This window comes from Oncorhynchus mykiss, chromosome 24 (assembly GCF_057628025.1).
Source record: "Oncorhynchus mykiss isolate SJ-2025 chromosome 24, ASM5762802v1, whole genome shotgun sequence".
NCBI lineage: Eukaryota > Metazoa > Chordata > Actinopteri > Salmoniformes > Salmonidae > Oncorhynchus > Oncorhynchus mykiss.
This window is the reverse complement of record NC_143045.1, coordinates 41,466,337-41,491,477: the sequence shown is the minus strand read 5'-3', so window position 1 is coordinate 41,491,477 and position 25,141 is coordinate 41,466,337. Positions and strand designations below refer to the sequence as shown.

Genomic DNA, 25,141 nt, shown 5'->3' with positions numbered 1-25,141 from the left:
AGAGGGCTCTCTATTAAACTGTACCTTTGTTACTGAGGGCTCTCTATTAAACTGTACCTTGGTTACTGAGGGCTCTCTATTAAACTGTACCTTGGTTACTGAGACCTCTATATTAAACTGTACCTTGGTTACTGAGGGCTCTCTATTAAACTGTACCTTGGTTACTGAGACCTCTATATTAAACTGTACCTTTGGTTATTGAGACCTCTATATTAAACTGTACCTTGGTTATTGAGGCCTCTATATTAAACTGTACCTTGGTTATTGAGGCCTCTATATTAAACTGTACCTTGGTTATTGAGACCTCTATATTAAACTGTACCTTGGTTATTGAGACCTCTATATTAAACTGTACCTTGGTTATTGAGACCTCTATATTAAACTGTACCTTGGTTATTGAGACCTCTATATTAAACTGTACCTTGGTTATTGAGACCTCTATATTAAACTGTACCTTGGTTACTGAGGGCTCTCTATTAAACTGTACCTTGGTTACTGAGGGCTCTCTATTAAACTGTACCTTGGTTACTGAGGGCTCTATTAAACTGTACCTTGGTTACTGAGGGCTCTCTATTAAACTGTACCTTGGTTACTGAGGGCTCTATATTAAACTGTACTGTACCTTGGTTACTGAGGGCTCTCTATTAAACTGTACCTTGGTTACTGAGGGCTCTCTATTAAACTGTACTGTACCTTGGTTACTGAGGGCTCTATATTAAACTGTACCTTGGTTACTGAGGGCTCTCTATTAAACTGTACCTTGGTTACTGAGGGCTCTCTATTAAACTGTACCTTGGTTACTGAGGGCTCTCTATTAAACTGTACCTTGGTTACTGAGGGCTCTATATTAAACTGTACCTTGGTTACTGAGGGCTCTCTATTAAACTGTACCTTGGTTACTGAGGGCTCTCTATTAAACTGTACCTTGGTTACTGAGGGCTCTCTATTAAACTGTACTGTACCTTGGTTACTGAGGGCTCTCTATTAAACTGTACCTTGGTTATAGAGGACTCTCTATTAAACTGTACCTTGGTTACTGAGGGCTCTCTATTAAACTGTACCTTGGTTACTGAGGGCTCTATATTAAACTGTACCTTGGTTACTGAGGGCTCTCTATTAAACTGTACCTTGGTTACTGAGGGCTCTCTATTAAACTGTACCTTGGTTACTGAGGGCTCTCTATTAAACTGTACCTTGGTTACTGAGGGCTCTATATTAAACTGTACTGTACCTTGGTGATAGAGGACTCTATATTAAACTGTACCTTGGTTACTGAGGGCTCTCTATTAAACTGTACCTTGGTTACTGAGGGCTCTCTATTAAACTGTACCTTGGTTACTGAGGGCTCTCTATTAAACTGTACTGTACCTTGGTTACTGAGGGCTCTCTATTAAACTGTACCTTGGTTACTGAGGGCTCTCTATTAAACTGTACCTTTGGTTATTGAGACCTCTCTATTAAACTGTACCTTGGTTACTGAGGGCTCTATATTAAACTGTACCTTGGTTACTGAGGGCTCTCTATTAAACTGTACCTTGGTTACTGAGGGCTCTATATTAAACTGTACCTTGGTTACTGAGGGCTCTATATTAAACTGTACCTTGGTTACTGAGGTCTCTCTATTAAACTGTACCTTGGTTACTGAGGGCTCTATTAAACTGTACCTTGGTTATTGAGACCTCTATATTAAACTGTACCTTGGTTACTGAGGGCTCTCTATTAAACTGTACCTTGGTTATAGAGGGCTCTCTATTAAACTGTACCTTGGTTACTGAGGGCTCTATATTAAACTGTACCTTTGGTTATTGAGACCTCTATATTAAACTGTACCTTGGTTATTGAGACCTCTATATTAAACTGTACCTTGGTTATTGAGACCTCTATATTAAACTGTACCTTGGTTATTGAGGCCTCTATATTAAACTGTACCTTGGTTATTGAGACCTCTATATTAAACTGTACCTTGGTTATTGAGACCTCTATATTAAACTGTACCTTGGTTATTGAGACCTCTATATTAAACTGTACCTTGGTTATTGAGGGCTCGGACTTGGAGCGCGTCTGTGGAGATCATGTGACGGAAGCGGAATGGGTCCTTGTCTTCAGACGAGACTGACGACACTCGATGGGAGCCACCCTGAGAGACACAGACAGCCCTTAGATACGCCCCCCAGACAGACAGATGCACCCCCCCCCCAACAGACAGATGCATTCCCCCCCCCCCCCCAACAGACAGATACGCACCCCCCCAACAGACAGATATGCCGCCCCCCCCAACAGACAGATACGCACCCCCCCAACAGACAGATACGCACCCCAACAGATCCATAAATGATTGCCAAAGCATCTATATAGTGCTTATGAAGACATTATGAATGCTCTATAAAGCCTTTCTAAGTTAGTAAGTTACTGGGATGTGACCATTTTAGTTAATTTAGCAGGTTGGTTTAGATGGCTGTGTGATATGCCTTTTACAATTCATCAACTGGTACCAGTGACCCACTGGACTAGTTATGGAAGGTACCACTGACCCAGTGGACTAGGTATGGAAGGTACCACTGGACTAGGTATGGAAGGTACCACTGACCCAGTGGACTAGTTATGGAAGGTACCACTGACCCACTGGACTAGTTATGGAAGGTACCACTGACCCAGTGGACTAGGTATGGAAGGTACCACTGGACTAGGTATGGAAGGTACCACTGACCCAGTGGACTAGTTTGGGAAGGTAACACTGGACTAGGTATGGAAGGTACCACTGACCCAGTGGCCTAGGTATGGAAGGTACCACTGACCCAGTGGACTAGTTATGGAAGGTACCACTGACCCAGTGGCCTAGGTATGGAAGGTACCACTGACCCAGTGGACTAGTTATGGAAGGTACCACTGACCCAGTGGACTAGGTATGGAAGGTACCACTGACCCAGTGGACTAGTTATGGAAGGCACCACTGACCCAGTGGCCTAGGTATGGAAGGTACCACTGACCCAGTGGACTAGTTATGGAAGGTAACACTGGACTAGTTATGGAAGGTACCACTGACCCAGTGGACTAGTTTGGGAAGGTAACACTGACCCAGTGGCCTAGGTATGGAAGTGATGCTTCAACAAAGCCAAATAAATTAGAACCACTTGACGGGAATGGAATATCACGGTTAGGATTCAGAGAAACTATGGTTGAAAGGTTTGGTTGTGTTTTAAGAGACGTAACTTACCGTTTTCTTCTTCTGCTTGGATCCATCCTTACACACAAACACCGCGGCTGTTCTGAAGACTGAACCACGAAGAGGGCGATGGAAGGGGTAGCAGCAAAGATTTCAGTGTCTACGTAATACGTTTCAAATAAATGAAATAAGCTACCATGATACAGTATTATGTTAATTGGAGTGATCAGGCTTGCCCTCAGTCCCAAATTGGCTGTGGTCAAAAGTAGTGCACTATAACGGCAATAGGGGACACAGTCTATGTCATTAAGACAGAGTGGTACACGTGTCCCCTTATGTAACAGACAGCCATCTTAAGAGTGATCTAGAGAAGGTTCTAAGTAGCCTTGTTCCTGTTCTAGAACTAGAACCCCATTAGCTACATGGTTCTGAGAGCTACATGGTTCTGAGAGCTACATGGTTCTGAGAGCTACATGGTTCTGAGAAGGCCACACTAGGTATTGTCCTTAACGTACTGAATGCAGCCAGTTGGGGTTCTTTCTTCCATTTGCCCAGGGAGGAGGGAGGGTTGATCCAGGCTACGCTGGTGTGGAGCAGCAAGTCACCCATCGACAGATCAGCAACCTAGAACACACAAAACAGCCATGTTACACCCATGTTACAACACAGCCATGTTACACCCATGTTACAACACAGCCATGTTACAACCATGTTACAACACAACCATGTTACACCCATGTTACAACACAACCATGTTACACCCATGTTACAACACAACCATGTTACACCCATGTTACAACACAACCATGTTACACCCATGTTACAACACAGCCATGTTACACCCATGTTACAACACAACCATGTTACAACACAACCATGTTACAACACAACCATGTTACAACACATGTTACAACAACCATGCTACACCCATGTTACAACAACCATGTTACACCCATGTTACAACACAGCCATGTTACAACCATGTTACAACACAACCATGTTACACCCATGTTACAACACAACCATGTTACAACCATGTTACAACACAACCATGTTACAACACAACCATGTTACAACACAACCATGTTACACCCATGTTACAACACAGCCATGTTGCACCCATGTTACAACACAACCATGTTACACCCATGTTACAACACAACCATGTTATAACACAACCATGCCACAACCATGTTACACCCATGTTACAACCATGTTACAACACAACCATGTTACACCCATGTTACAACACAACCATGCACCACCCATGTTACAACACAACCATGCTACACCCATGTTACAACACAACCATGCTATAACACAACCATGCTACAACCATGTTACACCCATGTTACAACACAACCATGCCATAACACAACCATGCTACAACTATGCTATAACACAACCATGTTACAACCATGTTACAACACACCCATGTTACAACACACCCATGTTACAACACACCCATGTTACAACACACCCATGTTACAACAACCATGCTACAACCATGTTACAACACAACCATGTTACAACACACCCATGTTACAACAACCATGTTACAACACAACCATGTTACAACACACCCATGTTACAACACACCCATGTTACAACACACCCATGTTACAACAACCATGTTACAACACACCCATGTTACAACTATGTTACAACACAACCATGTTACAACTATGTTACAACACAACCATGTTACACCACACCCATGTTACAACCATGTTACAACACACCCATGTAACATGGAGACTCCAACAACACTGTACCTCTGTCTCGATACCACAGAACATGAGGAGACTTCCAACAACACTGTACCTGTCTGGATACCACAGAACATGAGGAGACTTCCAACAACAACACACCTCTGTCTCGATACCACAGAACATGAGGAGACTTCCAACAACACTGTACCTCTGTCTCGATACCACAGAACATGAGGAGACTTCCAACAACACTGTACCTCTGTCTCGATACCACAGAACATGAGGAGACTTCCAACAACAACACACCTCTGTCTCGATACCACAGAACATGAGGAGACTTCCAACAACACTGTACCTCTGTCTCGATACCACAGAACATGAGGAGACTTCCAACAACAACACACCTCTGTCTCGATACCACAGAACATGAGGAGACTTCCAACAACAACACACCTCTGTCTCGATACCACAGAACACGAGGAGACTTCCAACAACACTGTACCTCTGTCTGGATACCACAGAACATGAGGAGACTTCCAACAACACTGTACCTCTGTCTGGATACCACAGAACATGAGGAGACTTCCAACAACACTGTACCTCTGTCTCGATACCACAGAACACGAGGAGACTTCCAACAACACTGTACCTCTGTCTCGATACCACAGAACATGAGGAGACTCCCAACAACACTGTACCTCTGTCTCGATACCACAGAACACGAGGAGACTTCCAACAACACTGTACCTCTGTCTCGATACCACAGAACATGAGGAGACTTCCAACAACACTGTACCTCTGTCTCGATACCACAGAACATGAGGAGACTTCCAACAACACTGTACCTCTGTCTGGATACCACAGAACATGAGGAGACTTCCAACAACACTGTACCTCTGTCTCGATACCACAGAACATGAGGAGACTTCCAACAACACTGTATCTCTGTCTCGATACCACAGAACATGAGGAGACTTCCAACAACAACACACCTCTGTCTCAATACCACAGAACATGAGGAGACTTCCAACAACACTGTATCTCTGTCTCGATACCACAGAACATGAGGAGACTCCCAACAACACTGTACCTCTGTCTCGATACCACAGAACATGAGGAGACTTCCAACAACAACACACCTCTGTCTCGATACCATAGAACATGAGGAGACTCCCAACAACACTGTACCTCTGTCTCGATACCACAGAACATGAGGAGACTTCCAACAACAACACTGTACCTGTCTGGATATCACAGAACATGAGGAGACTCCCAACAACACTGTACCTGTCTGGATACCACAGAACATGAGGAGACTCCCAACAACACTGTACCTGTCTGGATATCACAGAACATGAGGAGACTTCCAGCAACACTGTACCTGTCTGGATACCACAGAACATGAGGAGACTCCCAACAACACTGTACCTGTCTGGATATCACAGAACATGAGGAGACTTCCAGCAACACTGTACCTGTCTGGATACCACAGAACATGAGGAGACTCCCAACAACACTGTACCTGTCTGGATATCACAGAACATGAGGAGACTTCCAGCAACACTGTACCTGTCTGGATACCACAGAACATGAGGAGACTCCCAACAACACTGTACCTGTCTGGATATCACAGAACATGAGGAGACTTCCAGCAACACTGTACCTGTCTGGATACCACAGAACATGAGGAGACTCCCAACAACACTGTACCTGTCTGGATATCACAGAACATGAGGAGACTTCCAGCAACACTGTACCTGTCTGGATACCACAGAACATGAGGAGACTCCCAACAACACTGTACCTGTCTGGATATCACAGAACATGAGGAGACTTCCAGCAACACTGTACCTGTCTGGATACCACAGAACATGAGGAGACTCCCAACAACACTGTACCTGTCTGGATATCACAGAACATGAGGAGACTTCCAACAACAACACACCTCTGTCTCGATACCACAGAACATGAGGAGACTTCCAGCAACACTGTACCTGTCTGGATACCACAGAACATGAGGAGACTCCCAACAACACTGTACCTCTGTCTCGATACCACAGAACATGAGGAGACTCCCAACAACACTGTACCTGTCTGGATACCACAGAACATGAGGAGACTCCCAACAACACTGTACCTGTCTGGATACCACAGAAGATGAGGAGACTTCCAACAGCAACGCACCTCTTTCTTGTCTCCACTCTGCTCCGCTATGAGCTGGTCAAACACCAACCCAAACTCCTCGTGGATCTTCTGCATCTCATTGATGTGACTGGCCACCTTGTTCATGGCCTTCATAGCAACTGGACAGGAAGGAGAGAGAAGAGAAGAGGAACAATATTATACTAAACCTAACCCTTCTGCATCCCATTGATAAAATAATATATATATTTTTTTTAATGTATATTTGATTGTCACATATCCCTCCCTCCCTCCCTCTACAGCTCTCTCAGTAGTAGTGGGTACTATAGGACACACCCCTCCCTCCTTACCATTCAGGTGATAGTGTTCTTCACTGTCAGGGTCCGTCAGTGAGTACAGCTCTCTCAGTAGTAGTGGGTACTTCAGAACTCTCTGGATGGGTTTGATCAGGTAGGACTCCAGGGTTGAGGAGTGTTGCTGTTTCGGGTTCCTCTCTTCCAGAAACGCCTTGAAGTCTGCATCGGTCTTAGCTAGATGCAATGAGAGGGGGGGGTGTTTTACACACGTAACCTCCAAACGTTTCAGAAGAGCTGGACAATGAAATAAGATCCAACATAAAGAAGCCCCCAGACTGTCTGCTGGTACCATACTGTTATGTGATCTGTTAATAAAGGCCATACAAGAACAACACTTTCTCTTCTGTCTTAGCTGGAAGCAGAGGAGAGTTTGATATACAGCCAAATGTTTCTGTCTTAGCTGGAAGCAGAGGAAAGAGGAGAGTTTAATATACAGCCAAATGTTTCTGTCTTAGCTGGAAGCAGAGGAGAGTTTGATATACAGACAAATGTTTCTGTCTGAGGAAAGGAGAGTTTAATATACAGCCAACACATTCTGTTGTAGCTATGAAGAGGTCATTCAACACTGTCCTACGAAACACATTCTGTTGTAGCTATGAAGAGGTCATTCAACACTGTGGATGGTGTATCAATACACCCAGTCACTACAAAGATACAGACGTCCTTCTTAACTCAGTTGCCGGAGAGGAAGGAAACAGCTCAAGGATTTCACCATGAGGCCAATGGTGTCTTTAAAACAGTTACGGAGTTCGATGACTGTGATAGGAGAAGACTGAGGATTGATCAACAACATTGTAGTTACTCCATAATGCTAACCTAAATGACAGAATGAAAAAGGAAGCCTGTACAGAATAAATATATTCCAACAAGGAATTAAAGTAATACTGCAAAATATGTGGCAGAGCAATTCACTTTCTGTCCTGAATACAAATGTTATGTTTAGGGGCAAATCCAATGCATTACTGATCTCCATGTTTACATGCATAGTGGTGGCTGCATCATGTTATGGGTATGCTTGTAATCGTTAAGGACTGGGGAGTTTTTCAGGATAAAAAATAAACCAAGGAGCTAAGGACAGGCAACATCCTAGAGGGAAAACCTGGTTCAGTCTGCTTTTCCACCAGACACTGGGAGATGAATTCACCTTTCAGCAGGACAATAACCTAACACACAATGCCAAATCTACACTGGAGTTGTTTACCAAGAAGACAGTGAATGTTCCTGAGTGGCCGAGTTACAGTTTTGACTTAAAATCGACTTGCAAATCTATGGCAAAACTTGAAAATGGTTGTCTAGCAATAATAATAACAGGAAAATAATGCACAATCCAGGTGTTCAAAGCACTTAGATACTTAGATACCAGGAAGACTCACAGCTGTAAATCGCTGTCAAAAGGTTTTCTAACATGCGTTGACTCAAGGGTGTGAATACCAATGTAAATTAGATATATTTTTTCTATACTCCGTTTTGCACACACATTGTTAAAAACATGATTTCACTGTCATTATGGAGTATTGTGTGTCGATGAGTGAGAGAGAAACATCTATTTAATCCATTTTGAATTCAGGCTGTAACAACAAAAATGTGGGATGAGTCAAATGGGGTATGAATACTTTTCTGAAGTCACCAGGGCCCATAGGGAATGGTCAAAAGTAGGGCACTACGTAGGGAATGGTCAAAAGTAGGGCACTACGTAGGGAATGGTCAAAAGTAGGGCACTACGTAGGGAATGGTCAAAAGTAGGGCACTACGTAGGGAATGGTCAAAAGTAGGGCACTACGTAGGGAATATTTTTTTAAATGTACCTTTATGTAACTAGGCAAGTCAGTTAAGAACAAATTCATATTTTCAATGACGGCCTAGGAACAGTGGGTTAACTGCCTGTTCAGGGGCAGAACGAAAGATTTGTACCTTGTCAGCTCGGGGATTTGAACATGAAACCTTTCGGTTACTAGTCCAACGCTCTAACCACTAGGCTACCCTGCCGCCTCTACACTCTAACCACTAGGCTACCCTGCCGCCTCTACACTCTAACCACTAGGCTACCCTGCCGCCTCTACACTCTAACCACTAGGCTACCCTGCCGTCCCACATGCTGGCATGTGGGACACAAGCCCATCTCTCTGTAGTGCAGGGTGGGTCAGTGGAAACACCAGAGGTGCCAGGAAGGAAATAGTTCAGGTTCGAACTGTCATATACACACCCTTTACGAGCAGCTAGGACACACACACACACACACACACACACACACACACACACACACACACACACACACACACACACACACACACACACACACACACACACACACACAAAAACACACACCAACTGTGTTTAACTCACCCTTTACGAGCACCTTGGGGACTTTGGTGTGACTGGCGCAGAACGCACTGTAGATCTTAAACCGGTCTGCATAGTACAGGAAGGAACCTCCTAGAGAGAAGAGGATTTTCTGACAAGGAGAGGAGAGAGTCGTGGTTACACAATGTGTTTTGGTAGCGGAGGACAGTTAAAATGGAGAGGAGAGAGTCGTGGTTACACAATGTGTACATTGTGACAGGCTGTTATTTTGTAATCTAGGCAGGCTGTTATTTTGTAATCTAGGCAGGCTGTTATTGTGTAATCTAGGCAGGCTGTTATTTTGTAGTTCTAGGCAGGCTGTTATTTTGTAATCTAGACAGGCTGTTATTTTGTAATCTAGACAGGCTGTTATTTTGTAATCTAGGCAGGCTGTTATTTTGTAGTTCTAGGCAGGCTGTTATTTTATAGTTCTAGGCAGGCTGTTATTTTGTAATCTAGACAGGCTGTTATTGTGTAATCTAGGCAGGCTGTTATTTTGTCGTTCTAGGCAGGCTGTTATTTTGTCGTTCTAGGCAGGCTGTTATTTTGTCGTTCTAGGCAGGCTGTTATTTTGTCGTTCTAGGCAGGCTGTTATTTTGTCGGTCCAGGCAGGCTGTTATTTTGTGGTTCTAGGCAGTATGTAATTTTGTAGTTCTAGGCAGTATGTAATTTTGTAGTTCTAGGCAGTATGTCATTTTGTAGTTCTAGGCAGTATGTCATTTTGTAGTTCTAGGCAGTATGTCATTTTGTAGTTCTAGGCAGTATGTCATTTTGTAGTTCTAGGCAGTATGTTATTTTGTAGTCCTAGGCAGTATGTCATTTTGTAGTTCTAGGCAGTATGTCATTTTGTAGTTCTAGGCAGTATGTCATTTTGTAGTTCTAGGCAGTATGTCATTTTGTAGTTCTAGGCAGTATGTCATTTTGTAGTTCTAGGCAATATGTCATTTTGTAGTTCTAGGCAGTATGTCATTTTGTAGTTCTAGGCAGTATGTCATTTTGTAGTTCTAGGCATGCTGTTATTTTGTACCTTGAACTGGTCCACTCTCTCCAGCTTCTCCAGGTCTGGGACCAATCTGGTCCCGTCTTCTAGAGTCTTCAGGAATTCCACCTGGAACTCCACCATCTCAGGCAGGTTCCCAACCAGAATGTCCAGCTGGAGCCGCACAAAAGGAAGGAGGGAAATATATTATTTAACAATATAATCAACAAATTACAACTCAAGTGCCCTATTACAGTGAGAGGGGGGGTTGCATCCCAAATGGCATCATATTCTCTATATAGTGCACTACTTTTGATGAGAGCCCTATGAGCCCTGGTCAAAAGTAGTTGACACTTGATAGTAGATAGGGAGCCATTTGGGCCGCAAGTAGTGAGGGTGTTGAAGTGAGGCGATCCTATTAAAAGCACCGAAACCATCTGTGTTCCAGTCTCAGCCTTATAGTTATCCCTGTCTGTTCTCTCGTCTAAAACCTCCTCCCAGTCGCTCTTCCTCTCGCCCTTCCTCTCACACACAGTACAGTCTGTACATGATTACGCAACAGCCATTCTATGAAAAAACGTTTTTTTTTTAGCACCAAAGACATTTAAAAAGGCAGCATCAGTACCTCTCCCCCTCCCACCGGGTATCATACCTCATCCTGAGTGAGGCACGTCAGTACCTCTCCCCCTCCCACCGGGTATCATACCTCATCCTGAGTGAGGCACATCAGTACCTCTCCCCCTCCCACCGGGTATCATACCTCATCCTGAGTGAGGCACGTCAGTACCTCTCCCCCTCCCACCGGGTATCATACCTCATCCTGAGTGAGGCACGTCAGTATCTCTCGCTCTCCCACCATATATCATACCTCATCCTGAGTGAGGCACGTCAGTACCTCTCCCTCCGTGTATCATACCTCATCCTGAGTGAGGCACGTCAGTACCTCTCCCTCCGTGTATCATACCTCATCTTGAGTGAGGCACGTCAGTACCTCTCCCTCTCCCACCATGTATCATACCTCATCCTGAGTGAGGCACGTCAGTATCTCTCCCACCATGTATCATACCTCTCCCACCATGTATCATACCTCATCCTGAGTGAGGCACGTCAGTACCTCTCCCTCTCCCACCGTGTATCATACCTCATCCTGAGTGAGGCACGTCTCCTTCTGCAGCGGGGTTAAGTACCTCCCGATGAGACAATTGAGATCCTGCAAGACAAAGAGTGATTCGGATTTGATTAAGGTGCTAGACTCACACACACACGCTCAAACACCCATTGAATGGGATAGTGGAGACACATACGCACACACACACACACACACACACACACACACACACACACCAACACACCAACCGTTGATTGGGGTGGTGGATGTCATCTCATGGATATGTACACACACGGAGAGGGAGTATAGAAAACACTCTGGCTTAAAACACACTTACGACAACAAGTCATTAAGTCATCAAGAGGTACTATAAACTGGCACGCACAGTGTTGAATTAAAATACCACTGTTCCTAATCATATGTACACACATATATACATCCTTTATTCTCTGGGTCTCACACTGACATCTCTGTCAAGATATCTCTGTCAATATATCTCTGTTAAAAAATCTCTGTTAAAATATCTCCGTCAAGATATCTCTGTTAAAATATCTCTGTCAAGATATCTCTGTTTCTACTTAGATCAGATAAATACACTACATGACCAAAAGTATGTGGACACCTGCTCGTCGAACAACTCATTCCAAAATCATGGGCATTAATATGGAGTTGGTCCTCCCCACTTTGCTGCTATAACAACCTCCACTCTTCTGGGAAGGCTTTCCACTAGATGTTGGAACATTGCTGCTATAACAGCCTCCACTCTTCTGGGAAGGCTTTCCACTAGATGTGGGAACATTGCTGCTATAACAGCCTCCACTCTTCTGGGAAGGCTTTCCACTAGATGTGGGAACATTGCTGCGGGGACTTGCTTCCATTCAGACACAAGAGCATTAATGAGGTCGGGCACTGATGTTGGGCGATTAGGCCTAGCTGGCGGTCGGCGTTCCAATTCATCCCAAATGTGTTCGATGGGGTTGAGGTCAGGGCTCTGTGCAGGCCAGTCAAGTTCTTCCACGCCGATCTCGACAAACCATGTCTGTACAGACCTCGCTTTGTGCACAGGGGCATTGTCATGCTGAAACAGGAAAGGGCCTTCCCCAAACTGTTGCCACAAAGTTGGAAGCACAGAATCGTCTAGAATGTAATTGTATGCTGTAGCGTAAAGATTTCCCTTCACTGGAACAAAGTGGCCTAGCCTGAATCATGAGCCCCAGACCATTATTCCTCCTCCACCAAACTTTACAGTTAGCACAATGCATTGGGGCAGGTAGAGTTTCTCCTGGCATCCGTCACTCCAGAGAAGGCGTTTCAACTGCTCCAGAGTCCAATGGTGGCGATCTTTATACCACTCCAGCTTGGTGATCAGATTACATATATATTATATACATATATAGGGATATTTAATATCCCTCTTTCTAGTTAGATCAGATTACATACGTATTGAGGTTATATTATGTATTTAACTTCTCAGAGTTTCTTTGTAACCCAGTTATAATACAATACAATGTTTTGCTTTTCTATATTCTATAACCCAGTTATGACCCCTTCTCCCACAAACACCCCCCGACCCCCTTCTCCCACAAACACCACCCGACCCCCTTCTCCCATAAACACCCCCCCTTCTCCCACAAACACCTCCCCGACCCCCTTCTCCCACAAACACCCCCGACCCCCTTCTCCCACAAACACCCCCAACCCCCTTCTCCCACAAACACCCCCAACCCCCTTCTCCCACAAACACCCCCCGACCCCCTTCTCCCACAAACACCCCCAACCCCCTTCTCCCATAAACACCCGACCGACCCCCTTCTCCCACAAACACCCCCCGACCCCCTTCTCCCACAAACACCCCCCGACCCCCTTCTCCCACAAACACCCCCCCGACCCCCTTCTCCCACAAACATCCCCAACCCCCTTCTCCCACAAACATCCCCAACCCCCTTCTCCCACAAACATCCCTGACCCCCTTCTCCCACAAACACCCCCCGACCCCCTTCTCCCACAAACACCCCCCCGACCCCCTTCTCCCACAAACACCCCCCCAACCCCCTTCTCCCACAAACACCCCCCGACCCCCTTCCCCCACAAACACCAAACACACAGCAGAGATGTAGTACTACTGTTACTGACTTTGACATAGGTGCGTTCCGTCTCAACTAGCTCACAGATTACTTTGCGTAGCTTGTCGGCGTCGGAGAGCTGGCGGCTGGCGGTGCCGGTGGCAGGGGGACGGAAGGGCGAGTCCAGGCTGGGGGATGAGGAGGTCGTGGCACACTCAGACGGATTCATATCATGGAGACTGCGGCAGAATGCTGCGACCTGCTCTGTACTCTACAGAGAGAAGTAGAGAGAGGTAGAGAGAGAGAGGGCAAGAGAAAGGCAGGGAGAGAAAGAAATAGAGAGAGAGATAGAGAGAGAGATGGATGGTGGATGGATGGAGAGGAGCGAGAATGAGAGGGAGAGAGACAGACGGAGTGAGAGACAGATGAGAGGAGAGAGATGAGAGAGATCAAGGGAGGGACAGAGGGTGATGAGAGAGAGAGAGAGAGAGAGAGAGAGAGAGAGAGAGAGAGCGGAAGAGGAGGTAGGGAGAGAGGTGTATGTGGAGAGAGAGAGAGAGAGAGAGCGGAAGAGGGGGGAGAGAGCGAGAGAGAGAGCGAGAGGGTGGGATGAGAGATGTAGAGAGAGAGCGGAAGAGGAGGTAGAGAGAGGTGTATGTGGAGAGAGAGAGAGATGTATGTGGAGAGAGAGAGAGAGAAGTAGAGAGATGAGAGCGAGAGGGTGGGATGAGAGATGTAGAGAGAGAGCGAGAGAGAGAGAGAGAGGAATCGAGAGAGAGAGAGAGAGGAATCGAGAGAGAGAGAGAGAGAGAGAGAGAGAGGAATCGAGAGAGAGAGAGAGAGAGAGAGAGAGAGAAAGAAGTAGAGAGGGAGGGATGGAGAGGAGAGAGGGAAGTGAGAGGAGAGAATTTTTAATTGGCAATAAACACAGATTTCTTTCCTCAGGGCCATGGGGTTAGGACAGGGATGCAGCTTAACGCATTAACACAACATTTACGTCAATGAATTGGCGAGGGCACTAAAACAGTCTGCAGCACACGGCCTCACCTCACTGGACTAGGAAACGTTTGCCGATGATCTGGTGCTTCTGTCCCTACCAACTGAGCAGCACCAACAGCAGCACCTAGAATCTTCTGCACAGATTCTGTCAGACCTGGGGCCCCGACAGTGAATCATAGTAAGAGAGTGTTCCAAAAAAGTTATAGTTGCTAATACCACAAAAAACTAATTCTATCTAGACACTGTTGCCTTAAAGCACACAAAGAATTACACCTACCTCAGCCTAAACATCAACCCCACAGGTAACTTCAACATAGGGGCGGCAGGGTAGCCTAGTGGTTAAAGCATTGGACTAGTATCCGGAAGGTTGCAAGTTCAAACCCCCGAGCTGACAAGGTACAAATCTGTCATTCTGCCCCTGAACAAGGCAGTTAACCCCACTGTTCCTAGGCCGTCATTGAAAATAATAATTTGTTCTTAACTGACTTGCCAAGTTAAATAAAGGTAAAACATTTTTAAAAAGCTGTGAAAGATCTAAAGAGTCAAGGCAAGGAACATAAAATTAAACATCCCAATTACGATCTAGTAAAAAACATACTTGAATCAGTTGTTGAACCCATTGCCCTTTATGGTTGTGTGGTGTGGGGTTCCACACGTCAACCAATAATAGACAAAATGGGACAAACACCCAATTGATGCATGCAGATTTCTGCGAAAAGCCCCAAAAATGCAGAGCAGAACATACCCACTAATCATCAAAATCCAGAAAATAACTTAAATTCTTCAACCACCTAAAAGGAAGCAATGCCCACACATTCCACCACAAAGCCTTCACCTACAACAGGATGAACCTGAAGAAGAGTCCCCTTAAAAAGCTGGCTCTGTTCACAAACAGACACCACAGGACAGCAACACAATTACACTAAACCACATCACGGGACTATTTGACACACTGGAAAGAATCAACCAAAAAAAACAGAGCATATTGGAGTGATATCTGTCCCTAAACAGAGAGTACACAGTTGCAAAATACCTGACCACTGTGACTGACACCAAATTAAAATTAAATCCTTGACTATGTACAGACTTCCGTGAGCATAGCCTTGCCATAGCAAACAGGCAGACCTGGCTCTCAAGAGAAGACAGGCTATGTGCACACTGCCCACAAAATGAGGTGGAAACTGAGCTACACTTCCTCACCTCCTGCCAAATGTATGACCCCATTATTTCCCACAGATCACACAGACCCACAAAGAATATCAAAACAAACGGACGAGAGGAGGGGAGTGGTGAGAGGCAGGATTGGAGAAAGGACAGGAGAGGGAGAAGAGGCGTGGGAGAATGGATCATTTGAACTTCTGTCTATTTCTGGCCTGTCATAACAGTCAGTCTCCTTCTCCTTTTCTCTTTCTGTCACATCTCTTTTGATGTATTAATCTCTCTCTTCCCCTGTGTTTTCCTGATGGCTGATGGATGATGTATTGATCTCTTCCCCTGTGTTTTCCTGATGGCTGATGTATTGATCTCTTCCCCTGTGTTTTCCTCCTACTGATGGCTGATGTATTGATCTCTTCCCCTGTGTTTTCCTCCTACTGATGGCTGATGTATTGATCTCTTCCCCTGTGTTTTCCTCCTACTGATGGCTGATGTATTGATCTCTTCCCCTGTGTTTTCCTCCTACTGATGGCTGATGTATTGATCTCTTCCCCTGTGTTTTCCTCCTACTGATGGCTGATGTATTGATCTCTTCCCCTGTGTTTTCCTTCTACTGATGGCTGATGTATTGATCTCTTCCCCTGTGTTTTCCTTCTACTGATGGCTGATGTATTGATCTCTTCCCCTGTGTTTTCCTCCTACTGATGGCTGATGTATTGATCTCTTCCCCTGTGTTTTCCTCCTACTGATGGCTGATGTATTGATCTCTTCCCCTGTGTTTTCCTCCTACTGATGGCTGATGTATTGATCTCTTCCCCTGTGTTTTCCTGATGGCTGATGTATTGATCTCTTCCCTGTGTTTTCTTCCTACTGATGGCTGATGTATTGATCTCTTCCCCTGTGTTTTCCTCCTACTGATGGCTGATGTATTGATCTCTTCCCCTGTGTTTTCCTTCTACTGATGGCTGATGTATTGATCTCTTCCCCTGTGTTTTCCTCCTACTGATGGCTGATGTATTGATCTCTTCCCCTGTGTTTTCCTTCTACTGATGGCTGATGTATTGATCTCTTCCCCTGTGTCTTCCTTCTACTGATGGCTGATGTATTGATCTCTTCCCGTGTGTTTTCCTTCTACTGATGGCTGATGTATTGATCTCTTCCCCTGTGTTTTCCTCCTACTGATGGCTGACGTATTGATCTCTTCCCCTGTGTTTTCCTGATGGCTGATGTATTGATCTCTTCCCCTGTGTTTTCCTGATGGATGATGTATTGATCTCTTCCCCTGTGTTTTCCTCCTACTGATGGCTGATGTATTGATCTCTTCCCCTGTGTTTTCCTCCTACTGATGGCTGATGTATTGATCTCTTCCCCTGTGTTTTCCTCCTACTGATGGCTGATGTATTGATCTCTCTCTTACCCTGTGTTTTCCTCCTACTGATGGCTGATGTATTGATCTCTCTCTTACCCTGTGTTTTCCTCCTACTGATGGCTGATGTATTGATCTCTTCCCCTGTGTTTTCCTGATGGCTGATGTATTGATCTCTTCCCCTGTGTTTTCCTCCTACTGATGGCTGATGTATTGATCTCTTCCCCTGTGTTTTCCTGATGGATGATGTATTGATCTCTTCCCCTGTGTTTTCCTGATGGCTGATGTATTGATCTCTTCCCCTGTGTTTTCCTGATGGATGATGTATTGATCTCTTCCCCTGTGTTTTCCTCCTACTGATGGCTGATGTATTGATCTCTTCCCCTGTGTCTTCCTCCTACTGATGGCTGATGTATTGATCTCTTCCCCTGTGTTTTCCTCCTACTGATGGCTGATGTATTGATCTCTTCCCCTGTGTCTTCCTCCTACTGATGGCTGATGTATTGATCTCTTCCCCTGTGTTTTCCTGATGGCTGATGTATTGATCTCTTCCCCTGTGTTTTCCTCCTACTGATGGCTGATGTATTGATCTCTTCCCCTGTGTTTTCCTTCTACTGATGGCTGATGTATTGATCTCTTCCCCTGTGTTTTCCTCCTACTGATGGCTGATGTATTGATCTCTTCCCCTGTGTTTTCCTGATGGCTGATGTATTGATCTCTTCCCCTGTGTTTTCCTCCTACTGATGGCTGATGTATTGATCTCTTCCCCTGTGTTTTCCTCCTACTGATGGCTGATGTATTGATCTCTCTCTTCCCCTGTGTTTTCCTCCTACTGATGGCTGATGTATTGATCTCTTCCCCTGTGTTTTCCTCCTACTGATGGCTGATGTATTGATCTCTTCCCCTGTGTTTTCCTTATGGCTGATGTATTGATCTCTCTCTTCCCCTGTGTTTTCCTGATGGCTGATGTATTGATCTCTCTCTTCCCCTGTGTTTTTCTGATTGTTGGTGTATTGATCTCTTCAGATCATCAACACATACTATTGCCTAGGAAAGTGTTGATGTGCATTGTTGGGATATCTTCACTTAGGGCAGAAATAGACGGGTTGGTTGTTAAGCAACAAAACTGGCGAGTGCTCAACTATGGGGCAAAACAGACAGGGCTGGCTTAGATCGTTGACACTACGGGGCCAAACCAGATGGGGCTGGCTTAGATCGTTGACACTACGGGGCCAAAACAGATGGGGCTAGCTTAGATCGTTGACACTACGGGGCTGGCTTAGATAGTTGACAACATGTCAATATACTTAGTCTCCAATGTTAATAGAAAACATTTTCAAAATGAGCACTTGTCTCTCAAATACATTGTTACAGTTTTTTACTTAGCTCGCTATCACATTTTTTGTCATAGACTTGACATCAGTCAAAATAAGACAACAAGGACAATCTAGCTGAAACAAGTCCTCACATGGCAACTTCTTGTCATTGTTGCTAGGTAACCCCCCCCCCCCCCCCCATGTAGAAGCAACACGCGTCTCTGACTAGGAGTGACGTCACATCAGCTCTCGCCATTACATTTCTATCTGAAACAGTCTTACTTTGTTGCTGAAACATGGCCCTAGTGTGGTAGTGTTGCTTGTGATAGAAACAAACCCAGAACATGGTTGTGTATTTTTACAGTAGCGTGTCTGTACTTTCTCACATTTGCCATCTAAGCAATGATGATGCCAGTTATACCAAAACAACACACAACACAGAGTTCCATCTGCAAGTTTTAAATGTGGAAAAACAGACAAATTGCAACAGAATCACTTGGGACAAATGACAGAAATCACAATATTGTTAAAAAAAAAGCACAATCTGCAGCTGGATCTTTTAAAGGAATGATATAGTATGTGATTTGGATTTCAGGAAGACCACAGGGAAATGTTCAGCTATATAGAATTAATAAATACAATTCATTTACGAGAGGTAGTGGAAATGTGATCATAATTTGTACTCGATGGGGGTAATCCTACAGATTACCATCTTTCATTGAGAAACTCATTTTAATGATCAGATAAGTGCGTTGTAACTGTTGCCAAATAATAACATTAACTTATATTTCTAAAAATGTGACAGTTGGGTGCCTCCCCTATCCAATGACGAAGACCCAACCAATTTCCCAATAACAGATAACTCTAGGGTGCTTACTGGGGCAGTATAGTTAGGGTTTCCTCTGGACAGGACAGGGCCTAACCCCTCCTCCCTATCTGAAACAACTTTAGTGAGAATTGTCATTTCAGGAGTATCATTAAAAACAAGTTATTAATATGCCCCAACAACATTAGACAAATATACAGAAAGCCCTTGAAGTGCTGAAATAAGGCAATGCGATTTAGCATAGTGATTCAGGAGTATCATTTTTTTGCAACGTTCCCATGAACCGTGTTCTGAGAACATTTGCAAACCGTGTTCTGAGAACATTTGCAAACCGTGTTCTGAGAACATTTGCAAACCGTGTTCTGAGAACATTTGCAAACCGTGTTCTGAGAACATTTGCAACCGTGTTCTGTGTATGTTTGGTTGGACGTTGATGGAACATTCTCCTAACCCACAGAAAACTGGACACATTTTTTTTTTTGTTGCAACGTTCCCATGAAACGTGTCTAGTACATTTAAAATCTTAAATTCTGATAACATGGTATTTTCTTGTGGATTGACGAGGAATTGAAACATTTTATGGTTGAGAGGGATCAGGCAAAAGGAATGGCAAATTACTTCAAATTGAGAATTTATGTGACTAAACTGAATAAAAAGAAGAAACTATACAATGAAAGAAAGATAAATGAAATAAAAATGACAGTAACAAGCTTTGGAGCACCTTAAGTTTTGGCAAAAACTGCAAACTCAGTCATTCATTGAATCAGATGGCTCATTCATCACAAAACCCACTGATACTTTGATAATTTTTTAATTGGCAAGATTAGCAAACTTAGGCATGACATGCCAGCAACTTGGATGGATAATTGCGGACGATATTGCCACTCCTATTTGCCATATCTTCAATTTAAACCCACTAGAATGTGTGTGCCCCCAGGCTTGAAAGGAAGCAAAAGCCATTCTTCTACCTAAGAACAGTAAAGCCCCCTTTACTGGCTCAAATAGCCGACCAATCAGCCTGTCACCAACCCTTAGTAAACTTTTGGAAAAAATTGTGTTTGACCAAATATATTTTACAGTAAACAAATTGACAGACTTTCAGCACGCTTATAGGGAAGGAAATTCAACAAGCACAGCACTTACACAAATGACTGATGATTGGCTGAGAGAAATTGATGATAAAAATAATGTGGGGGCTGTTTTGTTAGACTTCAGTGCAGCTTTTGACATCATTGATCGTAGGTCTGCTGCTGGAAAAACGTGTGCGTTATGGCTTTACACCCCCTGCTATAATGTGGATAAAGAGTTACCTGTCTAACAGAACACAGACGGTGTTCTTTAATGGAAGCCTCTCCAACATAATCCAGGAAGAATCAGGAGTTCCCCAGGGCAGCTGTCTAGGCCCCTTACTTTTTTTCAATCTTTACTAATGACATGCCACCGATCTTGAGTAAAGCCAGAGTGTGTCTATGTATGCGGATGACTCAACACTATACACGTCAGCTACTACAGCGAGTGAAATGACTGCAACACTCAACAAAGAGCTGTAGTTAGTTTCAGAATGGGTGGCAAGAAATAACTAAAAACTAAAAGAATTGGGACTAATCATTTATTCAAGTAGGTCTGGGACTGGGTTTGTACTTGGATGTTTTGTATTGCTGATAAAAGGTCAAATAAAATCATATAGGGCTCCCGGGTGGCACAGTGGTCAAAGGCACTACATTGCAGTGCTAGCTGTGCCACCAGAGACTCTGGGTTCGAGCCCAGGCTCTGTCGCAGCCGGCCGCGACCTGGAGGTCCGTGGGGCGACACACAATTGACCAGGTCGCTAGGTGCACAGTGTTTCCTCCGACACATTGGTGCGGCTGGCTTCCGGGTTGGAGGAGCGCTGTGTTAAGAAGCAGTGCGGCTTGGTTGGGTTTCGGAGGACGCATGGCTCTCGACCTTCGTCTCTCCCGAGCCCGTACGGGAGTTGTAGCGATGAGACAAGATAGTCACTACTAACAATTGGATACCACGAAATTGGGGAGAAAAAGGGGGGTAATTTTTATTTTTATAAATAAAATCGTATAAAAAAAGATGTGTATAACAAAAAATGACAGATTGACAGTGCGGAGGAGTCACAGTTTCAGCTCACAGAATGACTGTATGACAGATTGGAGAGCTTCGCTAGCTGACAGTGCTTAGGGACTGTGGTGACAGATTGGAGAGCTTTGCTAGCTGACTCACAGCTTCCTGTAATGTCCACAAACAGCCTAGAGAATTGTGTGCATCCCAAATGGCGACCTATTCCCGCTATAGTGCACTACTTTAGACCAGGACCCATAGTGCACTATATAGTGGATAGGGTGGGAATTGGGAAGCAGCTAAGGTGTGAATCACAGCGATTAAAAGCATCAGGAATCACACAACCTCACCACATCAGGTAGCCTTGACTTAGAGACAACAGTCTCACACAGCGTAATATACGGTCCAACCAACAAGAAAATCACAGTTGATGGTATGAACCAATAAAAGAACAAAGGCACGACAAACACTGAAGAAAACCCAAAAGATGTGAGTAAAGAGGAAGTAGATGTAGCTAGTTATTTTAGAGAGCAGGCTCACCAGATGCAGCATGTCAGAGATGGACTCTGAGGAGCGCTTGCTCCTCTTCAGGGCAGACATGGGAGGCTGGCGGACAGAAAAGACGACAGACAGATGGAGAGACGGAGAGGAGGAGAGCACAGTCAGACGGACGGACAGCCAAAGATTCCAGAGCGGAGGAGAGGACCGTCGGTCAGTCAAAGCCTCAGTCAGCGGAAGAAGGGAAGAGTCCAATATAAAGGAGAGCTCTCTCTCTCTCCTCTCTCTCTACTCCCTCCCCCCTCTCTCTCTCCCCCCCAAGGGGCTTTATTAGCATGGGAAACATATGTTAACATTGCAAAAGCAAGTGAGGTAGATAATATACAAAAGTGAAATAAACAAAAATGAACAGTAAACATTACACTCACAGAAGTTCCAAAACAATAAAGACATTACAAATGTCATATTATGTATATTCACAGTGTTGTAACAATGTACAAATGGTTAAAGTACAAAAGGGAAAATAAATAAGCATAAATATTGGTGGTATTTACAATGGTGTTTGTTCTTCACTGGTTGACCTTTTCTTGTGGCAACAGGTCACAAATCTTGCTGCTGTGATGGCAGACTGTGGAATTTCACCCAGTAGATATGGGAGTTTATCCAAATTGGGTTTGTTTTCGAATTCTTTACGTTTACTATGTTACTTCCAATCTAGGAGACCGGGCTGGCACATGGAATGTCATATAGCGTTGTTTTACCCAGCCTGATGCACCGAATACTTTTTACGTTTGCATGGCAACTTCAGGGCAACTTCAGGGCAACTTCATGGCAACTTCATGGCAACTTCATGGCAACTTCATGGCAACTTCATGGCAACTTCAGGGCAACTTCATGGCAACTTCATGGCAACTTCATGGCAACTTCAGAAAAAGTAACTTGACACTGTGTTGATCAGTCAGCACAATTTGGAATTATAACAAAATGACAACACAGCAGAGGAAAAAGCTTACTCCAGAGCTGGAATATTGTTGTACAGCGATGCGGTCAGTCGACTCTGATAAGTTGATGCTAGCACAACTGGGGTACTGTTTTACATGTGCGTTTGGGGGTTCAACCATTTTACTATATGCGGTTCATAACTAGCTTACTGTTTCTTTAAAACAAAACAATTTGTTTTCTTGGCTATGGGTTTGTGTGGTCTTGGTTGTTCTTCAATGAAATGTAGTGTAGCTAATTGCAAGTGTTTGTCCTGTCTGAAATCCGACTACCTCGTATTACTGTAGCTTGGTCAGCGCAACGAAGAAGAAGAAGAAGAAGAAAACGTGGCAGTTTCCCAAAAAATATGGTTGGTTTAAACTTAACAAACTAGTTGTGTTTTGTATAATCTATTGTGGTGCATGCACTGGCCATACACGTTAGCTAACGTTATACAATCTTACGATGGCTAAGGTTACTTAACTAGCTAAAAATGAATTGGCTATCATAGCAGCCTTGGATGTTTATTTGTGGACATTTTGTTTGTGCTCTGTCTACACGCAAGTGTCTAGATCAGCAGTTTACACCTGACGACTTCAGCCTTACGTGAAAAACCCTTACTTGGTAAAAAAAAATATAGCTAGCCATCTTTCCTCACTTGTTGGATAACTACCTAGCTAATCAAAACCACATTAATTGGCTAGCTACCTTTATTTATGGCTAGCTACCTGATATTTAGCTAGCTGCTAGCAGAGGCTAGTTGCTGGACTTTGTACGAGCTAACATTAGCTATATAACCTAGCAAATCAAAATGTCTGTTTGTATTTATTGATTAACCTCAGTTTGAACACCATCATAGAGCTAGCTAAATACAGTAGTCTAGGTTTGTATTTATTGATTAACCTCAGCTTGAACACGACCATAAAGCTAGCTAAATACAGTAGTCTAGGTTTGTTCCATACCCTTCTCATGAATGGCAGACCGGTGTTACAGAACTCAGAGCTTCAGCTAAAAAAAATATATTATTGTCAGAAATGCTACAAAAACGTTAGCATATTGTTGACTGAAATGTGTACACGCGAGAGCAATAAATGATACATTTAATATAAACCGATGCTACAAACTTAGTCAATCCTGCATTTTTTAAAGTCCATAAAGGTCACTTTATGGACGCTACAGTCTCGTTGTAAATCCGACGTCTAGAATTTAAGCTAGGTAGGCACAAGAAATACTATTAAAAATCAATTGCTAACCACCTTGTTAAAAAAAAATCTGGTACGTGGTTCTCAGTAACGGCCCGGACGGCTCATGACAAGAGGCGGATTGTGTTGTGTACATCAAATCAGGTTGATTTTAAAAAAATGATCAAGATTGGTGTCATTATGACTTAGATTTGATGGTAAGGAGATTTGAATTTAATACTGAGCTTCAATCAATGCCTATAATAGACGCAATCATTTCTCCACATGGCTTCAGAGAGCTAAATCAGGGGGCAATCATTTCTCCACATGGCTTCAGAGAGCTAAATAAGGGGGCAATGATTTCTCCACATGGCTTCAGAGAGCTAATCAGGGGGCAATCATTTCTCCACATGGCTTCAGAGAGCTAATCAGGGGGCAGTTTTTATTTAATTTAATTTTTTAGAAGGCTGCTCTGAGGTCAACAGGATGACACTGGTTGTCTTGCAGTGAGGCCAGGGTTGTCTAAGTGACAAATAGAACCCTATTCCCTATGTAGTCCCCACTACCTTCGGAGGGGTGGGGGTGGGGGGGGGGGGGAGAGAGAGAGAAAAGACAGAAGAACTGCAGTGAAAATATTGACTAATGAGAAGAAGTATGAACTACAGCAGGTGTCAGACACTAGACGTTCAAGTGGAGATGTAATATAAACATCAGCCCATGAAACCAGAATTGAAGTACACTCTGACTGAAAACCACCTCAAATGTAGCTACATACCACAGCTGTTGCATTCTAATTATCCTAGCCTAGCCTGCACCCATATGTTTCTGTGTAAACTGACCATGCCATTTTATGCTATGCAGCTACAATGCTATCAGCTCCTCCTGGGGAAAA

The 25,141-nt window shown here is 44.1% G+C and overlaps 1 protein-coding gene across 1 annotated transcript in view; it reads right to left on the bottom strand.

Annotated features, from left to right (window-relative positions):
• Positions 1–25,141, bottom strand: part of LOC110503436 (rho guanine nucleotide exchange factor TIAM1) — a 71,679-nt gene that overhangs the window by 9,612 nt on the left and 36,926 nt on the right. Inside the window, exons 17-25 of the mRNA XM_090218981.1 lie at positions 13,934–14,134; positions 11,834–11,902; positions 10,741–10,866; positions 9,717–9,825; positions 7,368–7,547; positions 7,060–7,178; positions 3,679–3,787; positions 3,215–3,273; positions 2,029–2,137 (exon numbers count right to left, since the gene is read on the bottom strand). Coding sequence (XP_090075107.1) covers positions 2,029–2,137; positions 3,215–3,273; positions 3,679–3,787; positions 7,060–7,178; positions 7,368–7,547; positions 9,717–9,825; positions 10,741–10,866; positions 11,834–11,902; positions 13,934–14,134 — 1,081 coding nt within the window. The remainder of the gene's footprint in view (positions 1–2,028; positions 2,138–3,214; positions 3,274–3,678; positions 3,788–7,059; positions 7,179–7,367; positions 7,548–9,716; positions 9,826–10,740; positions 10,867–11,833; positions 11,903–13,933; positions 14,135–25,141) is intronic.